The 23,753-nt window shown below is 44.8% G+C and overlaps 1 protein-coding gene across 1 annotated transcript; it reads left to right on the forward strand.

Moving 5' to 3' along the window:
* The first annotated feature begins 2,218 nt into the window (after window positions 1-2,218).
* FABP5 (fatty acid binding protein 5 (psoriasis-associated)) lies at window positions 2,219-7,930 on the forward strand. Its single transcript, XM_014965533.1, has 4 exons — window positions 2,219-2,503; window positions 5,637-5,809; window positions 6,791-6,895; window positions 7,015-7,930. Exons 1-4 carry the CDS (start codon window positions 2,428-2,430, stop codon window positions 7,063-7,065), a joined length of 405 nt encoding a protein of 134 aa, XP_014821019.1. The 5' UTR covers window positions 2,219-2,427; the 3' UTR covers window positions 7,066-7,930.
* Window positions 7,931-23,753: the final 15,823 nt, after the last annotated feature.

Raw genomic sequence — 23,753 nt, forward strand, 5'->3', positions numbered from 1 at the left:
CTGGGGTGCAGAGAGTGGGGGGGGTGTGCAAGTCCGGGGTGCAGATGTGTGTGTGTGTGTTTGGGTGTGTGTGTGCAGGTCTGGGGTGCAGAGAGTGGGGGGGGTGTGCAAGTCCGGGGTGCAGATGTGTGTGTGTGTGTTTGGGTGTGTGTGTGCAGGTCTGGGGTGCAGAGAGTGGGGGGGGTGTGCAAGTCCGGGGTGCAGATGTGTGTGTGTGTGTTTGGGTGTGTGTGTGCAGGTCTGGGGTGCAGAGGGGTGTGTGTAAGTGTGTATAAGTGTGCAGGTCCAGGGTGCAGAGGTGTGTGTGTGTGGGTGGATGTGTGTGTGTGTGTGCGTGTACAGGTCCAGGGTGCAGAGAGGGGTCTGGGTGTGTGTGTGTTTATGTCTGGGGTGCAGAGAATGGGGGGTGTGTGCAGGTCCGGGGTGCAGAGAGAGGGGGGTATGCGGGGGTGTGTGTGTGCAGGTCCAGGGTGCAGAGAGAGGTGAGTGTGGGTGTGTGGGTGTGTGTGTACAGTTCCGGGGTGCAGAGGGATGTTGGGGGTGTGTGTGCGCACGTCCAGGGTACAGGGGTGTGTGGGGGGATGTGTGTCCAGGTCCGGGGTACAGGAGGGTCTGTGTGTGTGTGTGTGTGTGTGTGTGCAGGTCTGGGGTGCAGAGAGGGGTGGGGGTGTGCAAGTCCGGGGTGCAGAGGTGTGTGTGTGTGTTTGGGTGTGTGTGTACAGGTCTAGGGTGCAGAGGGGTGTATGTGTGTGTAAGTGTGTGTGTGTGCAGGTCCGGGGTGCAGAGGGATGTCGGGGGTGTGTGTGTGTGCACGTCCAGGGTACAGGGGGGTGTGGGGGGATGTGTGTCCAGGTCCGGGGTACAGGAGGGTCTGTGTGTGTGTGTGTGTGCAGGTCCGGGGTGCAGAGGTGTGTGTGTGTGTGTGCAGGTCCAGGGTGCAGAGAGAGGTGTGTGTGGGTGTGTGTGTACAGGTCTAGGGTGCAGAGGGGTGTATGTGTGTGTAAGTGTGTGTGTGTGCAGGTCCAGGGTGCAGAGAGAGGTGAGTGTGGGTGTGTGGGTGTGTGTGTACAGTTCCGGGGTGCAGAGGGATGTTGGGGGTGTGTGTGCGCACGTCCAGGGTACAGGGGTGTGTGGGGGGATGTGTGTCCAGGTCCGGGGTACAGGAGGGTCTGTGTGTGTGTGTGTGTGTGTGTGTGCAGGTCTGGGGTGCAGAGAGGGGTCTGTGTGTGTGTGTGTTTATGTCTGGGGTGCAGAGAGTGGGGGGGGTGTGCAAGTCCGGGGTGCAGATGTGTGTGTGTGTGTTTGGGTGTGTGTGTGCAGGTCTGGGGTGCAGAGGGGTGTGTGTAAGTGTGTATAAGTGTGCAGGTCCAGGGTGCAGAGGTGTGTGTGTGTGGGTGGATGTGTGTGTGTGTGTGCGTGTACAGGTCCAGGGTGCAGAGAGGGGTCTGGGTGTGTGTGTGTTTATGTCTGGGGTGCAGAGAATGGGGGGTGTGTGCAGGTCCGGGGTGCAGAGAGAGGGGGGTATGCGGGGGTGTGTGTGTGCAGGTCCAGGGTGCAGAGAGCAAGGTGTGTGTGTGTGTGTGTGTGCAGGTCCAGGGTGCAGAGAGCAAGGTGTGTGTGTGTGTGTGTGTGCAGGTCCAGGGTGCAGAGAGCAAGGTGTGTGTGTGTGTGTGTGTGTACAGGTCCGGGGTGCAGAGGGATGTCGGGGGTGTGTGTGTGTGCACGTCCAGGGTACAGGGGTGTGTGGGGGGGTGTGTGTCCAGGTCCAGAGTACAGGAGGGTATGTGTGTGTGTGTGCAGGTCCATGCTACAGGGTGGGGCGTGTGTGTGTACAGGTCCGGGGTGCAGAGGTGTGTGTGTGGGGTGTGTGTGTGCAGGTCTGGGGTGCAGAGAGGCGGGTGTGTGTGTGTGTGTGTGTTTGTGTGGGTCTGAGGTGCAGAGGGGTGTGTGTGGGTGTGTGTGTGTGCACGTCCGGGGTACAGGTGTGTGTGTGTGTGTGTGTGTACGGGTCTGGGGTGCAGAGAGGGGTGTGTGGGTGGGTGGGTGTGTGGGTGTAGGTGGGTGTTTGTTTGGGTTTGGGGTGCAGAGAGGGGGGTGTGTGTCCAGGTCCGGGGTGCAGAGGTGTGTGTGTGGGGGTGTGTGGTGTGTGTGTGTGGTGTGGTGTGTGTGTGTGTGTATGGTGTGTGTGTGTGCGGGCGCAGGCCGGGCGGTGCCCCGACGTGCCGGCTCTTGCCGCGGCGGGAGGGCCCGTGCGGGCGGGGGCTCGGCGGGGCAGGGTCCCGGCGGCTCCACCGGCGGCCCCATTGGCTCCCCCCCGCCACACGGCCCCGGCCCCCCCCTATATAAAGGCGGCGGCGGCGGCGGCCCCGCCACGGCCCGTCCTCCTGCCTCCGCGCTTCTCCCGGGGACACCGCCAGCGCCGCCGCCATGGCCATCGACGCGTTTTTAGGCAAATGGTGCCTGGTCTCCAGCGAGGGCTTCGAGGAGTACATGAAGGAGCTGGGTGAGCAGCCGGGAGGGATGGGGATGGGGTACCGGGAGGGATGGGGATCGGCTACCGGGAAGGATGGATCGGCTACCGGGAAGGATGTGGTACCGGCGGGATGGGGTACCGGGAAGGATGGATCGGGTACCGGGCGGGATGCTGAGGGGGTACCGGGATGGATGGATGGGGGTACCGGGATCGATGGATGGGGGTACCGGGATCGATGGGGTACCGAGCGGGATGAGGAGGGGGTACCGGGATGGATGGGGCACCGGGATGGATGAGGAGGGGGTACCGGGATCGATGGGGTACCGAGCGGGATGCTGAGGGGGTACCGGGATGGATGGATGGATGGGGGTACCGGGATGGATGGGGATGCCGGCCCGTCCCCCCCCAGGGCCGCCCCGCCGCCCTCCCGAGCTCTGTCCAAGGTCCGCGGGTTCGGGGCGCGGTCCCGCAGCCGGGGCGGGTGGGGGGGTTCTGCGGGATGCGGCACCGGCGGCTCTGGGAGCAGCCCCCTCCTCCCGGGCTAGCTGCCTCCTCCTAAAGATGTCGGCAAACCTTTTTTTTTTTTAAAATATATATTATTTTTTCATTATTTTATTTTTTGCACCGTAATCGCGGGGGGGCAGGTGCCGGCGCTACCGCAGGCGCGTTCCCCCTGTGCCCCCCCCGCTGCCCGGCATCACCCCGGATTATCAGGCGGTGCCAGCAGCCCGGCTGCCCTAAGGTTTGCTCCTCCTTCTCCCGGTGATGCCCGGGGCGGGGGGAGCCGGGGCCGCCCGGGGCGGGGGGAGCGGAGCCGGTTTGGGGCTGCCCGGGGCGGGCAGGGGGGAGGTGGATGGGGGGACCCCCAAGGCTGGTGCCCGGGCAGGGCTCAGGGCACCCGAGGTGGCCACAGACAGACCTGCTGGCCCAGGGGTCTTCCCTGTGAACTCGCCTTGGTGTCCCCTGACCAGAAAGCCCAACTGGATCTGCTGCGTGTGGGTGACCCTGCCATATTCTCCGGGGGTAGCACCCGTATCTCAAGGGGTTAGCTTCCAGGTTGCCCCCCATTTTGTAGCCCAAAGTTCCCAAATCAAGAACAGACCTATCGCTCGGAGCCTCAGGTTTACTGCTTTCCCCTTGAGCATCCTGGCCAACAGGTGACAGACACGTTATGGTCTATCTGTAGCCCAGGAGCTATTATTTTCTGCTATTTATTCACTGCCGAAAGCTGGGATATTTTCCCAAGAGGTGGAAGATGTGGCCTTAAATGTCTTTGGCGCGAGGAGAGGAAGAAATATAAGAAGAAATATAAGTCTTATGCTCTTTGTGTGAAATACAAAAGGCATCACTGCATTGTCACCCTGCAGACAGCGGTGGCTGTAACCCTATTTAGCGAGAGGCCTGTCCATGTGTGAGCTGTGATGTGAGAAAGCCTGGACTCAGCCTTTTTGGGAGACTTTGGAGGAAATTCAGGAATTTTAAACTCGGCTGGGTTCAGCAGGGATGAGGATGCCGCGGTGCTCCCGTCTGACAGCCAGGGCCAGGCATGTGCCAAGCTGCAACTTCAAAGTGTAAATTAAGTGCTGCAACTGCAGAGCACCTCCCATGTGTAGGCAACAACTGAGTGGTGTTTGCTTGTTTGTTTTTTAGATTGCAATCTTAAACCAGTCACTTTTCCTCTGTGTAATTACAATTTAGGCAATCAAATTTACTCCAACTCACACTTTAGGAGCCAGCCCTTCATTGGTTCTCACCCTTGCTGGTTACTCGGGGAACTCTCTGCCTTTGATCCCAATTGATGAAATTCGGCCGATTCTGCTCAGTTGTTATAAAAAGAACATTGGAGGATAAAGAAGTCTGAATTTCACTCCTTGCCGTATGGAAAACATACACGGCTCATCTCTGTTTAGTTGGATGCCAAGGTGTTGCTGATCAGGCAACTCCCTGATTACTCTGGACTGGACAACAGCAAAAGTTTGGGGTGGGGTGTCACTGTGACCATAACTCCCAATGCTGGTCAGAAAAGCTGGACTGAGGAGGACTGGTTTTTGCTCGGCAATCTCAAGCTTGAGGCTCAGTCTTGGACTCTGAGTTGAGTCTGGAGAAGCAGTGGCTGGGAAGTACTTCATTATTTCCACTGCCCAAGGAAACCCTAATCTTTGCTTTGTGGATTCAGCCCTCATCCAAGCATCCTGTCTGCTCCGGGGGAGTGCTGTGCTGGTTTGTGACAATATTTTCTAACCACACCAGCTGGGGAGCCGAGGCACTCGCTCATTTGGTGGCCACTTTCCGTTCCAGTTGGTTGCTCATCAATTCTTGCTTCAGATCTGCACTCTCCAGTTTGATGGATTCATGTTTGTGACCACCCTCTTGCTCGTATCTTCATCCTTCAGATCTAAAAGACTCAAGCAAACTACCCAAGAAATGCACACAGGGGCTGGGGCAGGGGGAATCTTTTTTTGCTGAAGAGTTTTGAGGGCTGATGTCCCCAGAAGATGACTTTTCAGTCACTGGCAAAGCTCACTTCTTTCAAAATCCTTTTTTTTTTTTTTGGTTCTTGTCTAAGTTGACTGTGAGCACTATTTTGCATGACGGCAATTTTCCAATTCACGAGTCCACACTTTTGATACAGGAGGTAGAAGATGAACTGCTATGAAATAAAAAAAAAAAAAAAACATGTTTTGGGTTGCATAGAGAGTGATGGAAGAGTGTTTGAGTAGGTTGAAATAAGTATGCCAGTGGACTAATCTGTTAATTGACAATCCTCTGTAGAGTTTTTAAAGTGTTCAGAACTTGAAGGGAACAATTTTACATTCGTTAAAGATTTTGTTTGTTTTCCTGCTTACAATTTATTTCTGGTTGTAAAAAACTCAATGCTGAGTTTTGGGACATCTGTGAGTCCTCTAGGGGGCAAAATAGATTTAACTTCAGCTCCCCAAGGAAGGTAAAGAATAACCTTGTAAATAAGCTTTTTTTTTTTTTTTTTTCCTTCCTCATCAGTGGATAATTTAAAACATCCTCTTTCTTTGTGGGCTCTTGAGCTTTGATTCTCAAGTGTACTTAAGTGCCTAATTAAATGGGAATTAGGTATTTGAATTCTTGTGTGGCCCTAAGCCTTAGGGTTTAACTGGCTTTGTGACTCTCTGTGCCTCTCCCCTTGCAGGTGTGGGTATGGCCATGAGGAAAATGGGAAGCATGGCCAAGCCAGATGTTTACATTATTAAGGATGGGGACACAATCACTGTAAAAACAGAAAGCACCTTCAAAACTTCACAGTTCAGCTTCAAGCTTGGTGAGAAATTTGAGGAAAATACATTAGATGGCAGGAAAACTCAGGTCAGTATTCGAAACTTTCTACTGAAAAGTGTTCTACAGATGGGGACATTATTTTAAAAATCAGTTTTAACATCCATACTAATGATGCTTTATATGAACAGCTGTCGCTGTAAGTCTCATTGAAATAAATTCTTTCTTTTTTTTTTTTTTTTTTTCCCTGAATTAAGCAACTTCCAAAGAGCGAAAATGCTGAAGCCAATAATGTCTTGTGTGTTTTGTTGTTTTCAATTTGTAGCAGAAGCATTGTGTTAGTAAAACTAACAGACCTCTAAATCCCTGTTAAAGCCAAATGCCACTTCATTTGAAGCCCGTGGGGGGGGAAAAAAAATCCCATTGATGTTTAATCAGAAGCAATTCAGCCCTAGGCTTAGCCTTTCTGCTGGGTCTGGTATTTGCATAACAAGGGGAGCCTGGTTCAGTGTCCAGTGGGATGATGGACACACAGGGCATGGGTGTGAATCACAGCCCCTAATCTCCAGTTTTAGCAGGCAAAGAGCTTCTCCCCGCACCAAATAGGGTGAATATTAAGCCAAAAAGAGGTTAAACACAAAGAAGCCCTCAAATATGTCTCTCACTTCCTTGCACGAGTACTCTCTTTATGCTACCAACACCCCCCCACCCCACCCCCCAGCTACACACTGGCAATTCGTCTGTTATTGCAAGATCAGATAAACCTTACACAAAAGCTCAGAGCCTGTGTACAAAGAGATGAACAGAGAACACCCGTCTGCTCTTATTAATTGAAATTGTGCAGGCTGCCTGGGGCAGGAATGTGTGGGAGCAGCCAGTGAACAAGCAGCGAGTTTGAGGATCGATAAAACACGTTTAAGACAATATCCTGGCTTTGTAGATGTCAATGGCAAAATCGCTATTGGGTGAGCTGGGGTGGGGATTTTTCCTTTGGAATAATAAGGTGTTGGAAAGCCTCAGGCTCCCTCAAATGTGGTGGGTAAAATACTGATGCTCGGGTTCTTCTTTCAGACCCTTGTCAGCTTAAAAGATGATGGGTCATTGATTCAGGAGCAGGAATGGGACGGCAAGAAGACCATAATAACGCGGAAACTAGTGGATGGACAACTGGTGGTGGTAAGTCCATTCCCACTTTCTGATCCCTGAGTGCTGCTGGCCAGCAGTAACTCTAAAAGATCTTTTTCTTTATAGTCTGTACTGAGGCAAATTAATAAATCCATCTCTTTATCTTCTAGGAATGTGACATGAATGGTGTCAAGTGTGTGAGAGTCTACCAGAAAGCATGAGAACGTCTTCATGTTCAGAAGGAACTTGCTACAAACAACTCAGTTCAGTGGACAGAGCTCCTTTACACTCCGTATTTTCCTTTTCCCTGTTTTCTAGTATTTCAATGGACTGAGTAGCCGAGTGCAATCCTTTTAAAAAGCCGTGATGTAACTATTACGTAACTATTCTGAACTTAAGGGGCTATTAAATAAAATTGTCAAATATATGAAGTGGAAATGGTGTTACTATAATGGAATTTTAAAGTGAGGTTTTATAAAAACTCCCTTTGGTTTTAGGCTCTACTAGAAACTGCCTTCAGTTCAAGACAATGCAATATATGCCAACGAACAGTTAACAGCAAGCTGGATTTTGACCAGCATCCTTAATTGCTAAGCTAGTAAAATCTGAAATTGGAAAAAAAAAAAAAACAACCCGAAAACTTAGAGTTCAGGTTCTAGAGCTGTTTCTAACTTGCGTGTTACAAAGTAAATAGAATTGAGTGGCTATAAATAGGAGGTGAGCTTTGTTGCTGTTTAAGTATAGGAATATATTTTCAGGTGTTACTTTGTTTTTTCGTGTTTGAAATCCACAAATTTCTTATCTGAAAAAAGAGACATACTAGTGAGCCCATGGGCATGATAAACTTAAGCAAACATATACATGCTTTACTGAAAGGAAGCCTTATTTTGAAAAGACTTTGTTCTCCTAGCAAAATTCATATTTCCTGCCTAGTAACATTCTAAAAATTCTTAACCAAAATCTACTGAAATACTGCCTAAAACTTAAAGCCTCATTTTATTTTATTTTATTTTTAAACTGGCTTGGAACACCTAGCAATGGAGTTTATATGCTTTAAAGTGCCATAATAAATAATCAAAAACAGCAGTGTCGTGAGTGTTACTTTTACACTGGTTGGGAAACGGAGCCTACCACGCTACTATTCTTGCAAAGAGATTAAAAAGCTTTGGGTGACTCCCTGTCACACCAGACTAACGTGTTCTAAACGTGAAACTGTTGGGTGGCAGGTGGTGGGGAGGTTTGCATCAGATCAAGGGTTTCTAGTTCGCGGTGTCGGTCGTTGCAGAATCCATTGCTACTTAACCCTGCTGCCATTTTAGCCTCTCAGAGCATGCACCGTATCGCTGAGCTTACCCAAACAGCAGAAAAGTCACTTTATCTTCATCCTACCAACCATGGAAAATTACTTTTTTCATCATTTTGGACCATTTACCCTTTTCATAATTTCCTGACTGCTTATGAATCATCCCATTTGCCCATGTCATTTCAAAGAATTTATAGCTTGAGCATATTTCTTGCATATTTTTTATGCTCTGTTGCAAAAGTAAATATTTTTCCTGGTCCCCAAATGTCTCCTTTTTTCAGTTCCTTTGAGCTCCCCTTTCCTTGGGGACCAGGAAAGATCTTCATATCACCTTCATTTAACATTTTCCCTGAAGATCTATGCTGTATTCTTATATGGGCTGTTAGGAACAGATCTTTTTTTGTTGTTATTAGGAGAAGGAATATCCTCATAGAAACAGAAAACAAACTGGATGTGACGAGGAACCTGAGAAGTTTACAACCAGAAATCCACTGAAAGGTAGCAGGAGAATGGCTGCAGCAATTGGCCTGATGTGAAAATCCTGCCTCCCTTCCAAAAGAAACTACTATAAGTGGGACGTTATTCCTTCCTTGGGGTCACTGGTCTGTCACTTACCACTGAGTGTTTACTCTTCTGATACTGGGTCGTGTTAATTGTTTATCTTTCATTTGAATGGAAAGACCTTCCAATGTCTTCGATAGGACATCCGTTCTGATTACAATGAGATCACTTCTTGTAAAACAAAAGGCAAAGAGTGTCTTTTTAGAGCTATTTCCTTTGGAAACCAGGCTTATAAAGTCTGTTTGTGTGTGTGTGCCCTCTGATTTCAGCCACATGTGAAGTAGAGGCTAGCGGTCCCAAAGATAATTATTCTTCCACAAACATCATGGCACCGAGCAGCCTGCTGAAGGAGTTAGGCCATTAAAGTGCCTTGATGATGGAAAGACTGCACATGGAAATGACACTTCAACATTAAGTAGGAGAAAAACATTATAAGCCCTCTTAGCACACATAAGAAGTTATCTTAAACACAAAAGTTGACCAACAGTAAAAGGCAGATCAACAGGAAACTGGAATTCTTTGGAGCTAATTCTTCAGAACTGTTTAGGCTCCCGTGTTTATTTGCTTTATTTTGATGTCAGCTTTAGCCCATACTGCTGCTAACGTCAATGTAAGTGTATACTGTGCCCCGGAACTACCATATATACCACCCATTTGTGTTAGATTAGACCATATGCTTGAAACAACAATTGTTTGCAATTTGCAAGCCAAGATTTAGAATGCTCAAGACTTGAAAATACAATTAATTTCCAAATTCCTTCTATTCATTATTATATGAGCCAAGAGTTTTACTCCTCAGTAGGTGTGCATACTCAGTGTTCTCACCTGTGTAAAATACCAATTGTCCTGAGATTTTAATAACTCTCTGTAGTTCATTATACCACATAAGCTGGTGGAAAATAAAACTTGTGAGAACAACTGAAAAAGAAGAAACTATTCATTACCCAGCCAGGACAGCTTTATAAAGCTACAGAATTATAGCCAAATTTTGTTGTGGTGTTTGAGCGTGTGTTTTTGAAAATACTTTGGAGGGGTAAAAGAAGCATGTTCAGCAATCTGAAGCTGCAGGTAAGACTTGCTCAAAGAGAAGCACCTCCCATGTCTACTCCGACACGTGGTCATTTAAAGGCCTGAGCAGTGTCCAAACTATATCTTTGTGTTTCACTGTCTTCTCAATCTGGTGCGGTTCTACTTTTTCCATAGAAGGGGGTTTTGTTTGTTTGTTTAGGCTTCTTTGTGTGTGTGTGTGTAGGGGAGGGGGAATTAGGGGGTTTGGGCGGGGTGCTTTTTGTGGTGAGTCAGGGTGAAGGAGCAGAAAATCAAGTTGTTCAGTGATTTACATCTGGTATTCTACCACATTAGGGATATCTCTTGTCTGAGCTTTCCAGGAACACTAATGAAATGGCACTGTGCTTGGGGAGAGGATACTGGCTCTGTGCAGTGCTCAGACTATCAGATTTTCCTGTTATGATTTGGTTATATGATTTATTTCAAAATTGTTGTCCTACTCTGCCTGCAATCTCTGCAATTAATACTGGCCTTTCCTCTTCCTCTGCCTCTCCCCTCCCTACCTCACATATGCACTTCAGATCAAAGTTTTTTAAAAAACAAAGCCAATGATAGGAAATTTCTCCGTTTTCTGAGGTCGCAGTCCCCCCCTCAGCTGTCACTGCCTAAAAAAAGGCAGCAATTATTTCTTCAAGTGTGGAGGTCAAGTGTAGGAAGATAGTTTGGCTACTTGGGCAATGTTGACTGGGAGATTCAAATATACAAAAAGAAAATGAATCATTGAATAGGCACACTATTTAATTTTTTTTCAGATTGGAACCTAAAAATCTATTTATTGTTGGTCCTAGTGAGTATGAAAAATAAACAACCTTCTTACCTCCATATAATATTATGTCCAGTATATCTTATAGTTCATAAAACAGTCCATTCAAAGTAACTCTTATTAAAGTCAGATGCTGAAAATAAGTGCCCTGTCAGCATTTTTCAGAGCCCCAAGGGGCTTTGATCACAGGGCTTCCCCTGACCCCCCCCTGGGAGCCCCACCTCAGCTCAGCCTGAAGCATCGCTCCATGCCTGAGCCAGTTGTCAGAAGGTCAGTCTCCAGCTCAGATTTTACACAAAAATTTATGCATGAAACTAATTTCTATGAAGGAACTGACTTACCAGAGGATTGTATTCTCCTTAAAATTGTTTTAGAAAAATAAAAACAGTAATGCAGACCAGCTCCAACCAAAACTTTCTTGGTGACTCCTTCCCTGCCTGAGTCTGTGCTAACACAACGAAGAGACTAGAAACCCTTTGCACTACGTTGATTTTTTTGTGCTTGTAGGCGAAAAAAAATGCCACACTGTGATATTGGGTGGGAGCAAGTTAACACATATTAATTATTATTTGATTCTTCATTTCAGTCCCATTGTTCAGCCCTGGGAGGGTTTAGTACTATTTTCACAGGTTTTGGAGACAATCCAGCATCTGTATAAACACATTTTGGTCCCATGGTTCTCCTTCCAGCTTTGGCTTTTCAGCCCTTGTACATCAAATTAAGATTTTGTTGACGCTTCCTGGAATGGTTTTATTTATACTATTATTTCAGAGGTAGAGACCCCACTCCCAAGAGTGAATTTGGCTTCCTTTCCAGCAAAAATGTTTTCAAAATCTATTCCCTCTACCAGATGGTCTTAATTATACTCTGTCTGTATTTATAGGTGAAGTCGATTATAGTTTCAGGAGAAATGTAGAGTTTCAGCAATAAGTGCAGTCCAGAATCATCAATTTCACACAATGTCCTGCAAAAATTTACTGAATCCCAACTATTATGGTTGAGACTCTAAAATAAGTAACACAGCTGTCATTAATCACAGATGTACACTCTGAAATGAAACACTAGAAGACATCCCTCTCTGAGGACCATGCATGAGACTTACCTAGCACCGGACACTTGCTCCCACGTGCACATCATCTGGTTCCCTCCAAAATTCATGCATGAAACCAACGAGTCTACCTTCAGGAAAGGCTTTAGCTAAGGATGCAGCTCAACTCATTGTGCAGTGCAAGTGTTCAACAGAAAATCCAGGACTGAGTGCAATTTTCGGGCTTTTTTTTGTTTTTTCTTCATTGCTGTTGCATGCCCTGGGGCTTTCTCTGTGGCTTGATGCCTTCTGGGGCCATGCGGTACGCTCCTGTACAGTGAACAGCAAATCAGAAATCATAAAGAATAAGGTAGCCTGCATTTCTTGACCTCAAAAGCAACCCTGAACTGAGACCGGGGAGTCCACGACAGGGGAGTTTCTGGAAGCTCCTAGAGTATTACCAGCTCTTTGATTACATGCAAATTTGAGCTGAAGACAACTCATGCTGACTCCTTGCTCTAGAAATTATGTCCAAGCCTTATTATAGCTTTGCATTTTCATTCCATAAGTAACCCAGTAAAGTAGAGGGATAGAAATTATTCCTATTCTATTGCGGAGTGCAATTAAGGCAAAATACCATTAATACTTTCCCTTTCCAAAAATGTGTAAAGCAGTAATTGACACTGGGATTTTCTCTCCATGCTTTCTATTGTCTCGTCTCCACTCATTCCCCTAAACCACCTTGCTTTGTACAGATTTATTTGCACATACATAAAGTTCAGAAAATGGGATGTTACTATTCTTTTATATTTATTCTTTTTCTCCTGGTGAGATGTGGAATGAAAATACAAGCCGCGTACCTTTACTGGGGGCATTTTTAAACAACCCTATTCTTTTTCCACAACTCATGAAATATGATTCCTCTGTTTATCCAGCTTAACCGATGGCTTCTTACTGAAACTGCAACAGAAGAGAAGCAGCCAATTGACTAAAATAGAAATCACAGATGCCTCTACGCCTCAGCATCCTCGGTCCTCTTTCCCCTTGTCACGAATTTGCACACAATTCATTCCTCTCTGAGCCTCACATTATCCCTTTGGATGTTCTCTCGCTTCATGAAGATTTTTCTTTTTTCCTGTTATGTTTAAGATTATCAAGGCCTTTGGATTCAGATTCTGAGGATCCAGCTGGCGTGACTACCGGTATAGAGATTAAGAAAGAGAAGAATAAATAAAGCTACATCTTGTCCAGTCTCTCCCCACCTCTCCCCCCACCTTAACCTGTCCTTCCTTTGTGGTCAATGTTTAAGACATAGTCCATAGAAGTTTCTCAACTTATTTTTCCTCATTTGGTCTGTAGAGGAGAGGGAAGGAACAATTCAGGTTAAACATCCTTTGATACAATATATCCAAATTAGTAAGTTTGGGAAGAAAGGTCTCCCCAGAGATTTTTCTGTGTTAAAGAAAACACAAATCTGAAACGTTAACTATCCTTGGAAAATAAAGTGTACAAATGCCTTGGACTATTTAAAAAATCTTAGCTAAAACTCTGCAAACTGAGCTCATCAGCCATAGCTCTCATTCACGTAGGTAGTGACTTGGGACTTGCTGGACATCCCTCCTTGTTAGTAAAAGCACAGTTTGTGTGAGAGGTTGTCCAGATTTCTACTGGAATTTTCTTTTTCTTCAGTTGATAGCTCCTTTTGTCAGTTGTGTCTTCTTTCCACTGTGTTCAACTATTTTCTTAAAGATAAAATGCAAATTTTTGCTCCATTTTGTGTGATTTCTCTGGTCCTGTTGTGCTCACGGCTGTACAATTCAGGAGCTACTTGGCATTTCTCCATAATTTCTTCTATAGATTTTACCAGAGAGCTGACTGCTGCTTTGAGGCTGAAGCATGCTCAGCTGGATTTCTGAGCTGGATTCCTGCTGAGATCAAGAGCTAAGCGCCTTTATTAGAGGGGCACTGATGGTATCTTATGAAGCAACAGCCTTCTGTATCAATGGAAAGCCTTATATTACTTCAATAAGATTGGATTAGGCTTCAGTAATTGTGAGCTAATATTAGAGATCAAGAACAAATGATTAATTTTAAGACGCGTTACTGAACCTTTGGAATTAGATTATAAAATTTTCCTCTTTGATGTTTATAGTACTTATGATCATAAGTGAGTTCACTGGGAACACAATTTGAGTGGCAAGTAAAGTTTGATAGAGTCATATTTTTACTTATTTATTCTGATAGGTTGATGAGTCTAAGACTTCCAACAGAAAGCAGAGATCATTATTGCCGGTATCGTTTTATTATGCTCTGTCTTATTCTTGGAATAAAACTCAAGAGTAATTCATGGAATTGAGTAGAGAAAAAAATATATTCCATTCTCTAAGTGCTATTTTTATTTAATTGCATTATCATAGAGAAAACATAAACAGTTTATTTGCCTTGAATAGTAGCAAAAAATTTTAGTAGGAAGGATATTCAGTTGCATCTTACAATAACATCTCACTGATAACTTCAATAATGTTGTGATGACATATGAACATGGAAAAAGCATTTAGGATCCAATGACTTTTTTTTTTTTCAGCTTAATGCTTATTGGGACACCTTTTGAAAAAAACACCAACGAAACATGTACAATATTGTCAATAATGCCTTGTAGTTATTTGACGTTGCTGAAAAGAAGGCTGTAATTAATTTTTTGACTACCCTATACAATGGGGTATTGCACTTGCAAGTCTTTAAATTAATTTCATGTAATAAAATGCCAGCTACTTTGTATATTACGCTGCATGTAGTTACATCAGGTAGAAAAAGGAAAATGTGACGCTGTTTTATTATTGTGAGTCCAATGGATCCAGCACGAATCTGGAAAAGCCAGATTTTTTTTTTTATAGCTCTCACATTACCAGTGAATTTATGAATGATTTTATAATGAGATAACTCTCATGACTTCACCTGTTGCTTTTGAAAGATGCGCTTGGATGTAATTTTGGATATCATTTAAGAATAATGGGTTACATGAATAAAAACATGATTTTATTAACACAATTTCTCTTACTGCCCAAGGCAAGAAGAATCAGTGCAAGTTTTCTCACGTAATTTGCATTTAATAGGTACATTTCACAGACACATTACATTTTTTGTAATGTAGGGCAGAGTGGCATAACGTCTACTTTTATGACTCTGCCTTTCTACCAAATAAAACTGTGCTCCTTGAGAGTTGTGACGGACCTTAAAAGTTATTGGCTTGTCTAAAGACCAGTGTCTGATTTGGCCAATCAAACAGTATTCCTTCAAACCCAGACCCAAAAATACAACCCCTGCAAGCAAAAAAAAAATAAAAGTAGTGTTCAAAACTTTTATTTCTGTGAAAGAAAACAATTGTGAAGAACTGGTAAGCAGCCATGGCATACTTTTCTCTCCCCTCTTTATCCTTTGGTGAGGCCACGTCTAGCATTTCACACAGTAAAAAGCCTCTTCAAAATGAAAATTTGAACATTTTACTGACTCTGCTCATGTTTTTATGAGGAGATTTAGAAGGCTTTTGCTTATTTCCTTTCTGTGACACAATGAATTTAGTGGAATTCATGCAACTTTCCTTTTTAACGAGTCCTTTAGTAATTAATATTCCCAATTCAGTAGAAGGGGAATTTCTGCAGCGTTCTGTATGGGTATGTCCTAATTCTGTATACTAGATTTATACTAGTCATTGAAACACAAGTTTACAGCGGAATGGACTCAGCTGCTGAGCTCAGATATAACAGTGTCCCTGAGACACAACAGCCGAGCTATTTTTAAAACATTTCACTAATGGAGAATACACACCCTTCCTTAGCAATACTTTTCAAATATTGAAGAGTGATAGGTCCCTTCCTTTGTTGCAAGTTTTGTCCCTGCCCTCTATCTCATAGTTGATGTGGCCGTTGACATCCCGATTAAGGTCTTTCTTGTCTTATCATTCTTCACAAGTGCACAATGGCTTTCTTGGCAACTCCATCTCTTAAGACCTTTTCACTCCACGACTTTTTTTCCACCTTTCTTAAAAGCTCTGCCTGTGCCTGCAAGACAACCCCATCTGGTGTTCTGCTATCTGCTTTGTTGACAAGGAGCAGGGACTGATAAGGTCTCACTATCAAACCGGCTGTTTCTCCGGGGTCAGTTTCCTCTGGTTTGGAGAAGGCAGATTTGGGATATATCACGGCAGCACGTGGAGCCTGCCCTGGTCACTGATGGTGCTGTGCCCTGAGGAGTGACCCTGCTTCTCTGCTGACCCAACAGGTCATCGTTTGTTGGCTTCTCTGCAAGCCTCAATGTTCACATGGGAAAATGGGGGTATGGTACTGAGTGAAATGAATCAATCCAGTTTCCCTTTTTAACTGCAGTTATGCTGTTTAGGGTTGTGATGAAGAAAATTCAGCAAATCCTGAATAGTTTCACTCTCACCACCTAATGTATTACTTTTCCATATGAGAAGAATTTACTCCTATCTCTGATGTCATATAGCTCACACCTTGGTTACTAGGGGAGACCAGTTTTCTTCCTGCCGTTGTAGTAGCAGCACTCTCACAAAATACATTTATTTCTCTTACAACTATCTACAAGGGGACACCTAACAATGGTCTCCTTGACAAGCAGCTACAACTTAGCAGTCCAAACAAAATGACTGTTGGAAAGGTTTGAGAGCAGCTTTGGGAGAGATCATAGAATCATAGAATCATAGAATGGTCTAGGTTGGAAGAGACCCTTGGGATCATCGAGTCCAACCATCTCCCCTACTCTACAAAGTCCTCCCCTACACCATGTCCCTCAGCACTGCATCTAAACAGCCCTTAAACACATCCAGGGATGGTGACTCCACCCCCTCCCTGGGCAGCCTGTTCCAATGCCCGACCACTCTTTCGGTGAAAAATTCTTTCCTAATGTTCAATATAGGAAATTTTGTTCACATACTTCTTCTAGACACTGAAAGTGTGCAGTTACTGTGATTCGAGCTTTACGACTTAGCTGGAAAAAGCCTAGTGATAGCATCTAACAGGAGTTAGAACAACTGTGGCATGCTGTGAGGTAAGACCTGTCTCATCTGGCCTAACCTGAAGCATCCAGCTGAGGTGCTTTGCTCCTCCCAAAGCAGTGAAGAAGGGCAGACGTGACCTGGAAGTGCCAGGTGCCAGAGTTTGGGGAGTAAACTGCCAAGTCCACTGCAAACATATTTCACCATCTTCCAGAGCCATCCACTGTAACACTAGAAACCATGATACAGTGGGAGGTAGAGAGCATACCCCTCACCCAACAAATGTCACAGGAGTTGTGTGAGTCACACCACGTACTCCAACCCATGAGTCACACTAAGTCTGTACAAGCCATACCTATGCACACTGCACCTTTACAAGCTGTGTTTTAATAGGTCTGTGATCTAGCTGTGTAAAATTGTATACTTGTGAAGTAAATTGTTTCTATTTAAGTTATAGGTATTTTGTTTTAACAGACAACTGCACAGCAATAGGCACTGCTACCAGTTAATTGTGAATACCTCTCTCTGAGGGAGTTTGCATTACGTTGCACTCCATTTTTTCGCTTTCTTTAAGAGACTGGTAAAAGCCATTGGAGCTCCTTATCTCAACCATCAAAAGCATATTTCTCCCGAGAGCTTCCAACATAGGAAAGCCTTGACATTTTTGCACATTTGGGTCACTCGCTTGGGTAGCTGATGACAAGCTGTGCCCTGCAAAGCAAGCAGGTCCTGCCTGTCCCAGTGCAGGCTCCCAGTCAGGTTATGCTGCCCAGTCACTGCCTCTGACCATGGCTCCCAATTAGCTTGTCCTGCATCAGGTAGCTGCCTGCTCTCCATCTCCTCTGTTTACAAAGCTCATACAATCCAAGGGGTCTTGCTAGGGTGTGGAAACTGGCTTCTTCACAGAGCAGTTCAGTCCAACTGAGGTCTGAATCCATGGCTTGGGAAACACCTACATTTTTCTGTTGAATATAGGGAAAGTCTTGGGTGACGGGACATTGCTGAAGTGTCACATTTAAAGGCCAGCTTTGTAAAGAGCCAGCAAGAAACTGGTTATAACATTTGCCTTTTCTTTCTTTGTGATGTGGAATTGCCTGAATCAATATTCCTGTTCCATCTCACGTGTGCCTTTAAGTCGTCCTTCTGATGCCAGGTTGATGCCATCACCCAGAGCTCCTGTGCTCACCTCCTGTTTCACAAAGAGGACTTTGGCAACTGCCTGACCACCTTACCCAATCACCTCTAACCACCTCACCCCACCCCACCCCAGAAGAGTTTCATACAGCTGAACTTTTCCATTGCTTGTGCGACGGGTTACAAAGGGTGGCTGCCTCAGACAGTCGTGCCACATCCCCAGGGAAAGAATTTGCTCAGCCGCGTGTTTTAGCAGGTTGTTGTAGTAGCTATCTTCCAGGGGGTGATACTGAACCCCTTCTTCCTTTCCCCAACCCACCCCCTACTTCCTCTTCCGCCAAAATGTTTGCCTTTTTCTGCCAGAACCACTAGGTGTCACAAGTACTCACATCTAAACTATAAAATCCTCTAAAACATTATCCTGGAGATCTTGATGTTTTCCTTATTCTTACCAAGGGGGACAAGAATTGGGGCATAAATTTGCTGGAAATGTGGGAGCTGCTGGATGTAATAGAAAAAATCAGAGGCATCGAGCTGGTGCTTGCAGAGCAGATCCATTGTGTTTCACGGCAAACTAACATACAAGGGAGTTATGTCTGTTATTAAAGGGCCTTAATTCAGCTAACTGTAGAAAACTAATAAATTGTATGCGATCTGAAAGAACAACAGACTGTATCTAACACAAGGAAATACACTGGTGAAACAGGGTGTGTAGAAGCAGAATCCAGAAGGAGCTCCACCCTGAAAGAAGCTTATGGTTAAGAAACAGAACAATCCTTGGGTTAAATTTAGATGATTTTCACACTCAAACTGTGTAATCCATGCCACTAATGAGACACGTCTTCCTCTTCTTCCCACTCTTGTTCCCATCTGTCTGTTTATAAACTAATCAATCATTCTTGCCTAGCAGTGTGAGTTGTACGCTGGCCGGATAGGAAATGTTCTCAGCTTCATACACCACTAGTTGTACCTGTGGGAGCCCGAGACACTGATCTTTTCTGAAGATATTTCAGTTTTTCAAATGTTACAAAACACATTTTTAAAAAATTTTTATCTTCACCCCTGTAACCAACATTCTTTTTTAATTTTTTTTGTTAAATTGCAGGCAGGCATTTAACCCTCCAGCACCCCACTGCCATGCAATACATCTACCTACACGTACACTGTCTGCCCTTTTGCTGTCAGTGCACCAGTACTGTGTGCTGAACAAACAACACAAGAGAGTATCTTCTATCCAACAAGAGGAAAACCCAAATCTTCCCATTTGGAGCCTCAATTCAGCTGAGTCCCACAGCAGCCACCAGCCTTTGCAGCTTCCCCCTGACACTTGCTTACATCAGCTGGGGCTTCGGCTGGAGCAAGGCACAAGAGGGCAAGGAGATGACCCCAGGTGATGGGAATTACATGGCTAAAAGGAATATCACAGAATCACAGAATCACAGAATCTTCTAGGTTGCAAGGGACCTTAAAGATCATCTTGTCCAACCGTCAACCTGACTGACAAAAATAGACACCCACACAACAAACAAGGAGCATCATCACTAAACCAGACCTCCCAGCACTACATCAACCCGGCTTTTGAACACCTCCAGGGATGGGGCCTCAACCCCCTCCCTGGGCAGCCCATTCCAATGCCTGAGAACCCTTTCGGGGAAAAAATTTTCCTAATATCCAGCCTGAACCTCCCCTGGTGTAACTTGAGGCCATTTCCTCTCGTCCTGTCGCCTGTGACTTGGGAGAAGAGACCGACCCCCATCTCTCTACACCCTCCTTTCAGGGAGTTGTAGAGTTGTATGTATGAATATTAGTCTAGTGACAATCCTGCTGCTTGGATTATAAACGACAAGGTGATCCAACATGTTGCAGCAGGAGTCTGAAGGCACAGCAGCAGGACAGGCTGACCTGCCTTACCCATGTTTCCTCCCTCCCCACTTCCCAAAAGCCTCTTCCCATCCATTTCAAAAATTTTCCATGAACTGTGTGCCCATGGCTCTGCATCCCATTGTCTGCCACACCGCTGACTTCAACTCTTTTAGCATTTTAATGGGTTGAAGAACATGAAGAGAGATGCGTGGGAGACAGGCTTGCTGAATGGTTTTGATGCTTCCGTGGATCTGTTCTGAGCATACTCAGAAATACACCTTTCCTCTTTTTCCATCTCTTTAATAAGTTTTCCTCAAAATTAGCACTTTTACACACAGAAATAAAAAAATATTACATGCAGTTAGGGGCTTGATCAAATACAGTATTACTGCATGGCATTCAAAGAGACGGTGCTATAAATCTGGAGTGGCCGATTATATTGTCATTTTATGCTGGCAAGATGAGAGCATAACGACTTTGGGCTATACCAGATGGAGAATTTAGGAACTGCACTGCTCCTGGAATAGATACATCACCCTGAAAGAAGCAAAGACCATTCACTCCTTTCAAAAATAGTATTTCAAAGATGAAGATTGACATCACCATGTAGCTGTGAGTTACCGCTTAATAAAACCGCATAATGCTCATTAGTCATGCTGTGCAGAGCACTATCACTCAAAGCAATCACTCAAACAAGACAGCTAATTTGGTCCTAAATCGACTATTTAGAGTGAATGCTGAATGTTACTAACTGCTATTAAGTAGCCAACTGCTGCACATTCATGGCATTATGCTTGGTATATTGCTGCAATAAGCTCAGCTGTGCTTAAAGGTAGAGTTCAATTCCAGATAATGTTTTGTTAATAACCTGCCATGTAAACAAATACAATCAATTACCGCCAGAGGTAATTACAGTGCTGAATCATTTTCTTACAACACTTAAATAAAAATCAGATTGATTCAGAAAGATTTTGAACTTTACTTGCATTTCAATGAAGGTGTGTCCTGAACCATAATAGCTGCAATTACAAAGATAAGATTAAGGAGGTGCCAGCTTTCTTCTGTTTTTATATTTGTTTTCAGAATAACTTTGTAACAAGGAAAGATTTTTCTAGGCCAGAAATTCCTGTTCTCTGGGCAGAACAGGAATTTCCCATGCAGAAATCTATCTATCTCCCTTTACCAACCAGAAACAATAACTGGGGGAAAAAAAAAGGAATGTTACATTTTGTTGCCACTGGGGTGTGCCACTTAAAAGGATTATGTTTTCTGCCCACTAATTCATGCTTCTACTGCTTCAGGCTGTACCAGCACCCTTTCAACCCATCTGCCACTCTCAGCAGGTCCAGAGAGGGGATTCTGCCACTTTACTCTGCTCTGGGGAGACCTCACCTGGAGTATTGTGTGCAGGTCTGGAGCCCTCAATATAAGAAGGACATGGACCTGATGGAGAGGGTCCAGAGGAGGGCCACAAGGATGATCAGGGGGATGGAGCACCTCTGCTACGAGGACAGGCTGAGGGAGCTGGGGTTGTTCAGCCTGGAGAAGAGGAGGCTCTGGGGAGCCCTAATAGCAGCCTTCCAGTACCTGAAGGGGCTACAGGAAGGCTGGGGAGAGCCTGTTTAGAAAGGCCTGCAGTGACAGGACGAGGGGCAATGGCTTCAAGCTGGAGGGGAACAGATTTAGACTGGAGATGAGGAGAAAGTTCTTTACTGTGAGGGTGGTGGAGCACTGGAACAGGTTGCCCAGGGAGGTGGTTGAGGCCCCTTCCCTGGAGATATTCAAGGAGAGGCTCGATGAGGCCCTGGGCAACCTGGTCTAGTTGGGGGTGTCCCTGCTGACTGCGGGGGGGTCGGACTAGATGGCCTTTGGAGGTCCCTTCCGGCCTGGGCAATTCTATGATTCTATGATTCTATGAAAATGGAGCCACTTGACAAAAAAATGCTCAGATCAGTCATTGCTCTCATCTTCTAAAAGAGAAGAAGAGAAGAATGAAGAGGTGCCGTTCCTTGGCCACAAACGCAGCAGCCAAAGACCAGGGGAAGCAGCCTGTGTCCCTACCTGCAAGATTCATTGCACCTGAAGTTTGCCATTTGGAAGTTAGTCCTCTGCTTTTAGCTAAGCACTCAGGCTGTTGCTCTTGTCGGTAGGACGTCTTTGACATTTGTAGAGGCAAGTTCATCCCATCTTCCTCACACACCTATTTAATAAGATAATTTTTCCTAAGAACGTGCCTCTCTCTCCAGTGGTGAGATTACCCTAGACAACAAGCCTGTCTGAGATACCCAAGTTTTAGAAGAAGACTTTTAAGCAAGTTGGATCCCACAGCTAGCGAACTTCCCAGCTCACTGGTGCAGGTTCAGCCTGGAGAAGAGAACGTTTAGGGAGCACCTCAGTGCAGCCTTACAATGTTTAGGAGGAGATGATTACCAAGAAAAGAGAGCCAGGCTCAGTACTGACTTGGGTGGTGGGATAATGAGATGCAATGATCGTAAACTGAAACAGGGGAGTGTCCAACTGGATATAAGGAAAAACATTTTGCCCTGAGAAAAGCCATGCAGCGTAAGACGTGGCCCAAAGAACTGTGGGATCTCTGAACCTGGAGATTTTGATGGTTTGCCTGGGAAAAGCCCTGAGCAGCCTGTTCTGAATATGTAGCTGCCCCTGCTTTGAGGAAGACGGTGACCTCCTAAAGTCCCTCCAAGCCTAAATAGTGGTTCTGTTCTGTTTTTCATGCTGAAATATCACAGGTGGGATAACAGACCTGCACAGCAGAGGCAGTCTGTGAAGATGATGTTGAGATGGATGTTAATCATAGAATGGAATCATAGAATATCTTAAGTTGGAAGGGACCAGTAAGGATCATCAAATCCAACTTCCTGCTCCTCACAGGACTACCTAAAACTAAACCGTATGACTAAGAGCATGGTCAAGACACTCCTTGAACTCTGACAGTCTTGGTACTGTGACCACTTCCCTAGGGAACCTGTTCCAGTGACTGACCACCCTCTCGGTGAAGAACCTTCTCCTAATGTGCAATCTGAACTTCTCCTGACCCAGCCTCATTCCGTTTCCTCGTGTCCTGTTGCTGGTGCAGGGTATAGAAAAGGTTTAACACAGAAGATTGTATCAGATGCTAAGAAGACACCAAGGTCAAACTTAGGTCCAGCTGTCACCTTCAGTGACTGATTTTTCAGCAGTATGTCTGTTCTTATAAGAATTTGTCACAGCACAGTTGTGGTGGCTCTTGCCTTGGTGTGTGTGTAAAATATAAGAAGTAAAATCCATTTTGGAATATGAGTCAGAGTGAAATAAAGAAAAAGGCATGGGAAAAGGTAACTAGTACGTACAAGTATATGGAAACAAAGATAAAGGAGGCTCAGAAAGAATGGCTGATTGACTAACTGGTGGATTGACTAAATGGACTGCACTTTCTTAGCTTTACAATGAAACATTTCCCCTGAAGACAGCTGTTGAATGAGATTTTTTTTAAGGACCAGATTTTAAAAAAGTAAATCAATATCTGCATTCAAGAATAAAAACTAAAAAATGTTTTAGTAACAGAGGCCTTTCAGGGAAATGTCAGACAGGCAAATCCTTGAGCCTGCTGGAAATAGGTGATGAAAACTGGTATAAAGAGAATCTAAATGATGGGTCACTTAAGTTCAATGCAATTTGAGAAATATGTAGTCTGTGCCCTAAATTCTGCAGAGTTCCAATCTGGAGCACTCTTGGCTTTTTCCTTGGGGAATGAAACAGTGTAAAGTTTGTGCACAGGTTTCCCATTGGCTTTTAGGGCAGAATCACGCTCTGAAAAAGAACCAAATTAATGTTAGATGTTGATTTCTCAATGCATTGCTAGCGTATTTCCTATTGCAAGTAAATTGCACAAAAATGAAAATTAACTATAAATAGAACAACATGGTATGAAAGTATGGCATTACATTCCATGCCCAGTGATGCTGATGTTTTTGATTGATTAAGTAGGAAAGTACAGTGAAAGTTATTTTCATTATTAAACCACACATTTCTGTCAACAAATTTTCTCTGTCTACTGAGTAATGAAAAAAAACCTGACCATGCTAAGTTTTTCAGTACAGGTTTACTCTTCTCCCTCTCTTATTTGACAGAAATCTGTGATATCTCAGCTAGCTCTGTATCTGGTTGAAAATTGAAATT

Source organism: Calidris pugnax, unplaced genomic scaffold, assembly GCF_001431845.1.
Source record: "Calidris pugnax isolate Ruff unplaced genomic scaffold, ASM143184v1 scaffold41, whole genome shotgun sequence".
NCBI lineage: Eukaryota > Metazoa > Chordata > Aves > Charadriiformes > Scolopacidae > Calidris > Calidris pugnax.

What these genes read in the sequence shown, in the direction of transcription:
- FABP5 (XM_014965533.1), top strand. Translation starts at nt 2,428, where the DNA reads ATGGCCATCGACGCGTTTTTAGGCAAATGGTGCCTGGTCTCCAGCGAG. An exon ending in GGAGTACATGAAGGAGCTGG is followed by an intron (nt 2,504 to 5,636) that starts GTGAGCAGCCGG and finishes CTCCCCTTGCAG; the next exon opens with GTGTGGGTATGGCCATGAGG. An exon ending in TGGATGGACAACTGGTGGTG is followed by an intron (nt 6,896 to 7,014) that starts GTAAGTCCATTC and finishes TTTATCTTCTAG; the next exon opens with GAATGTGACATGAATGGTGT.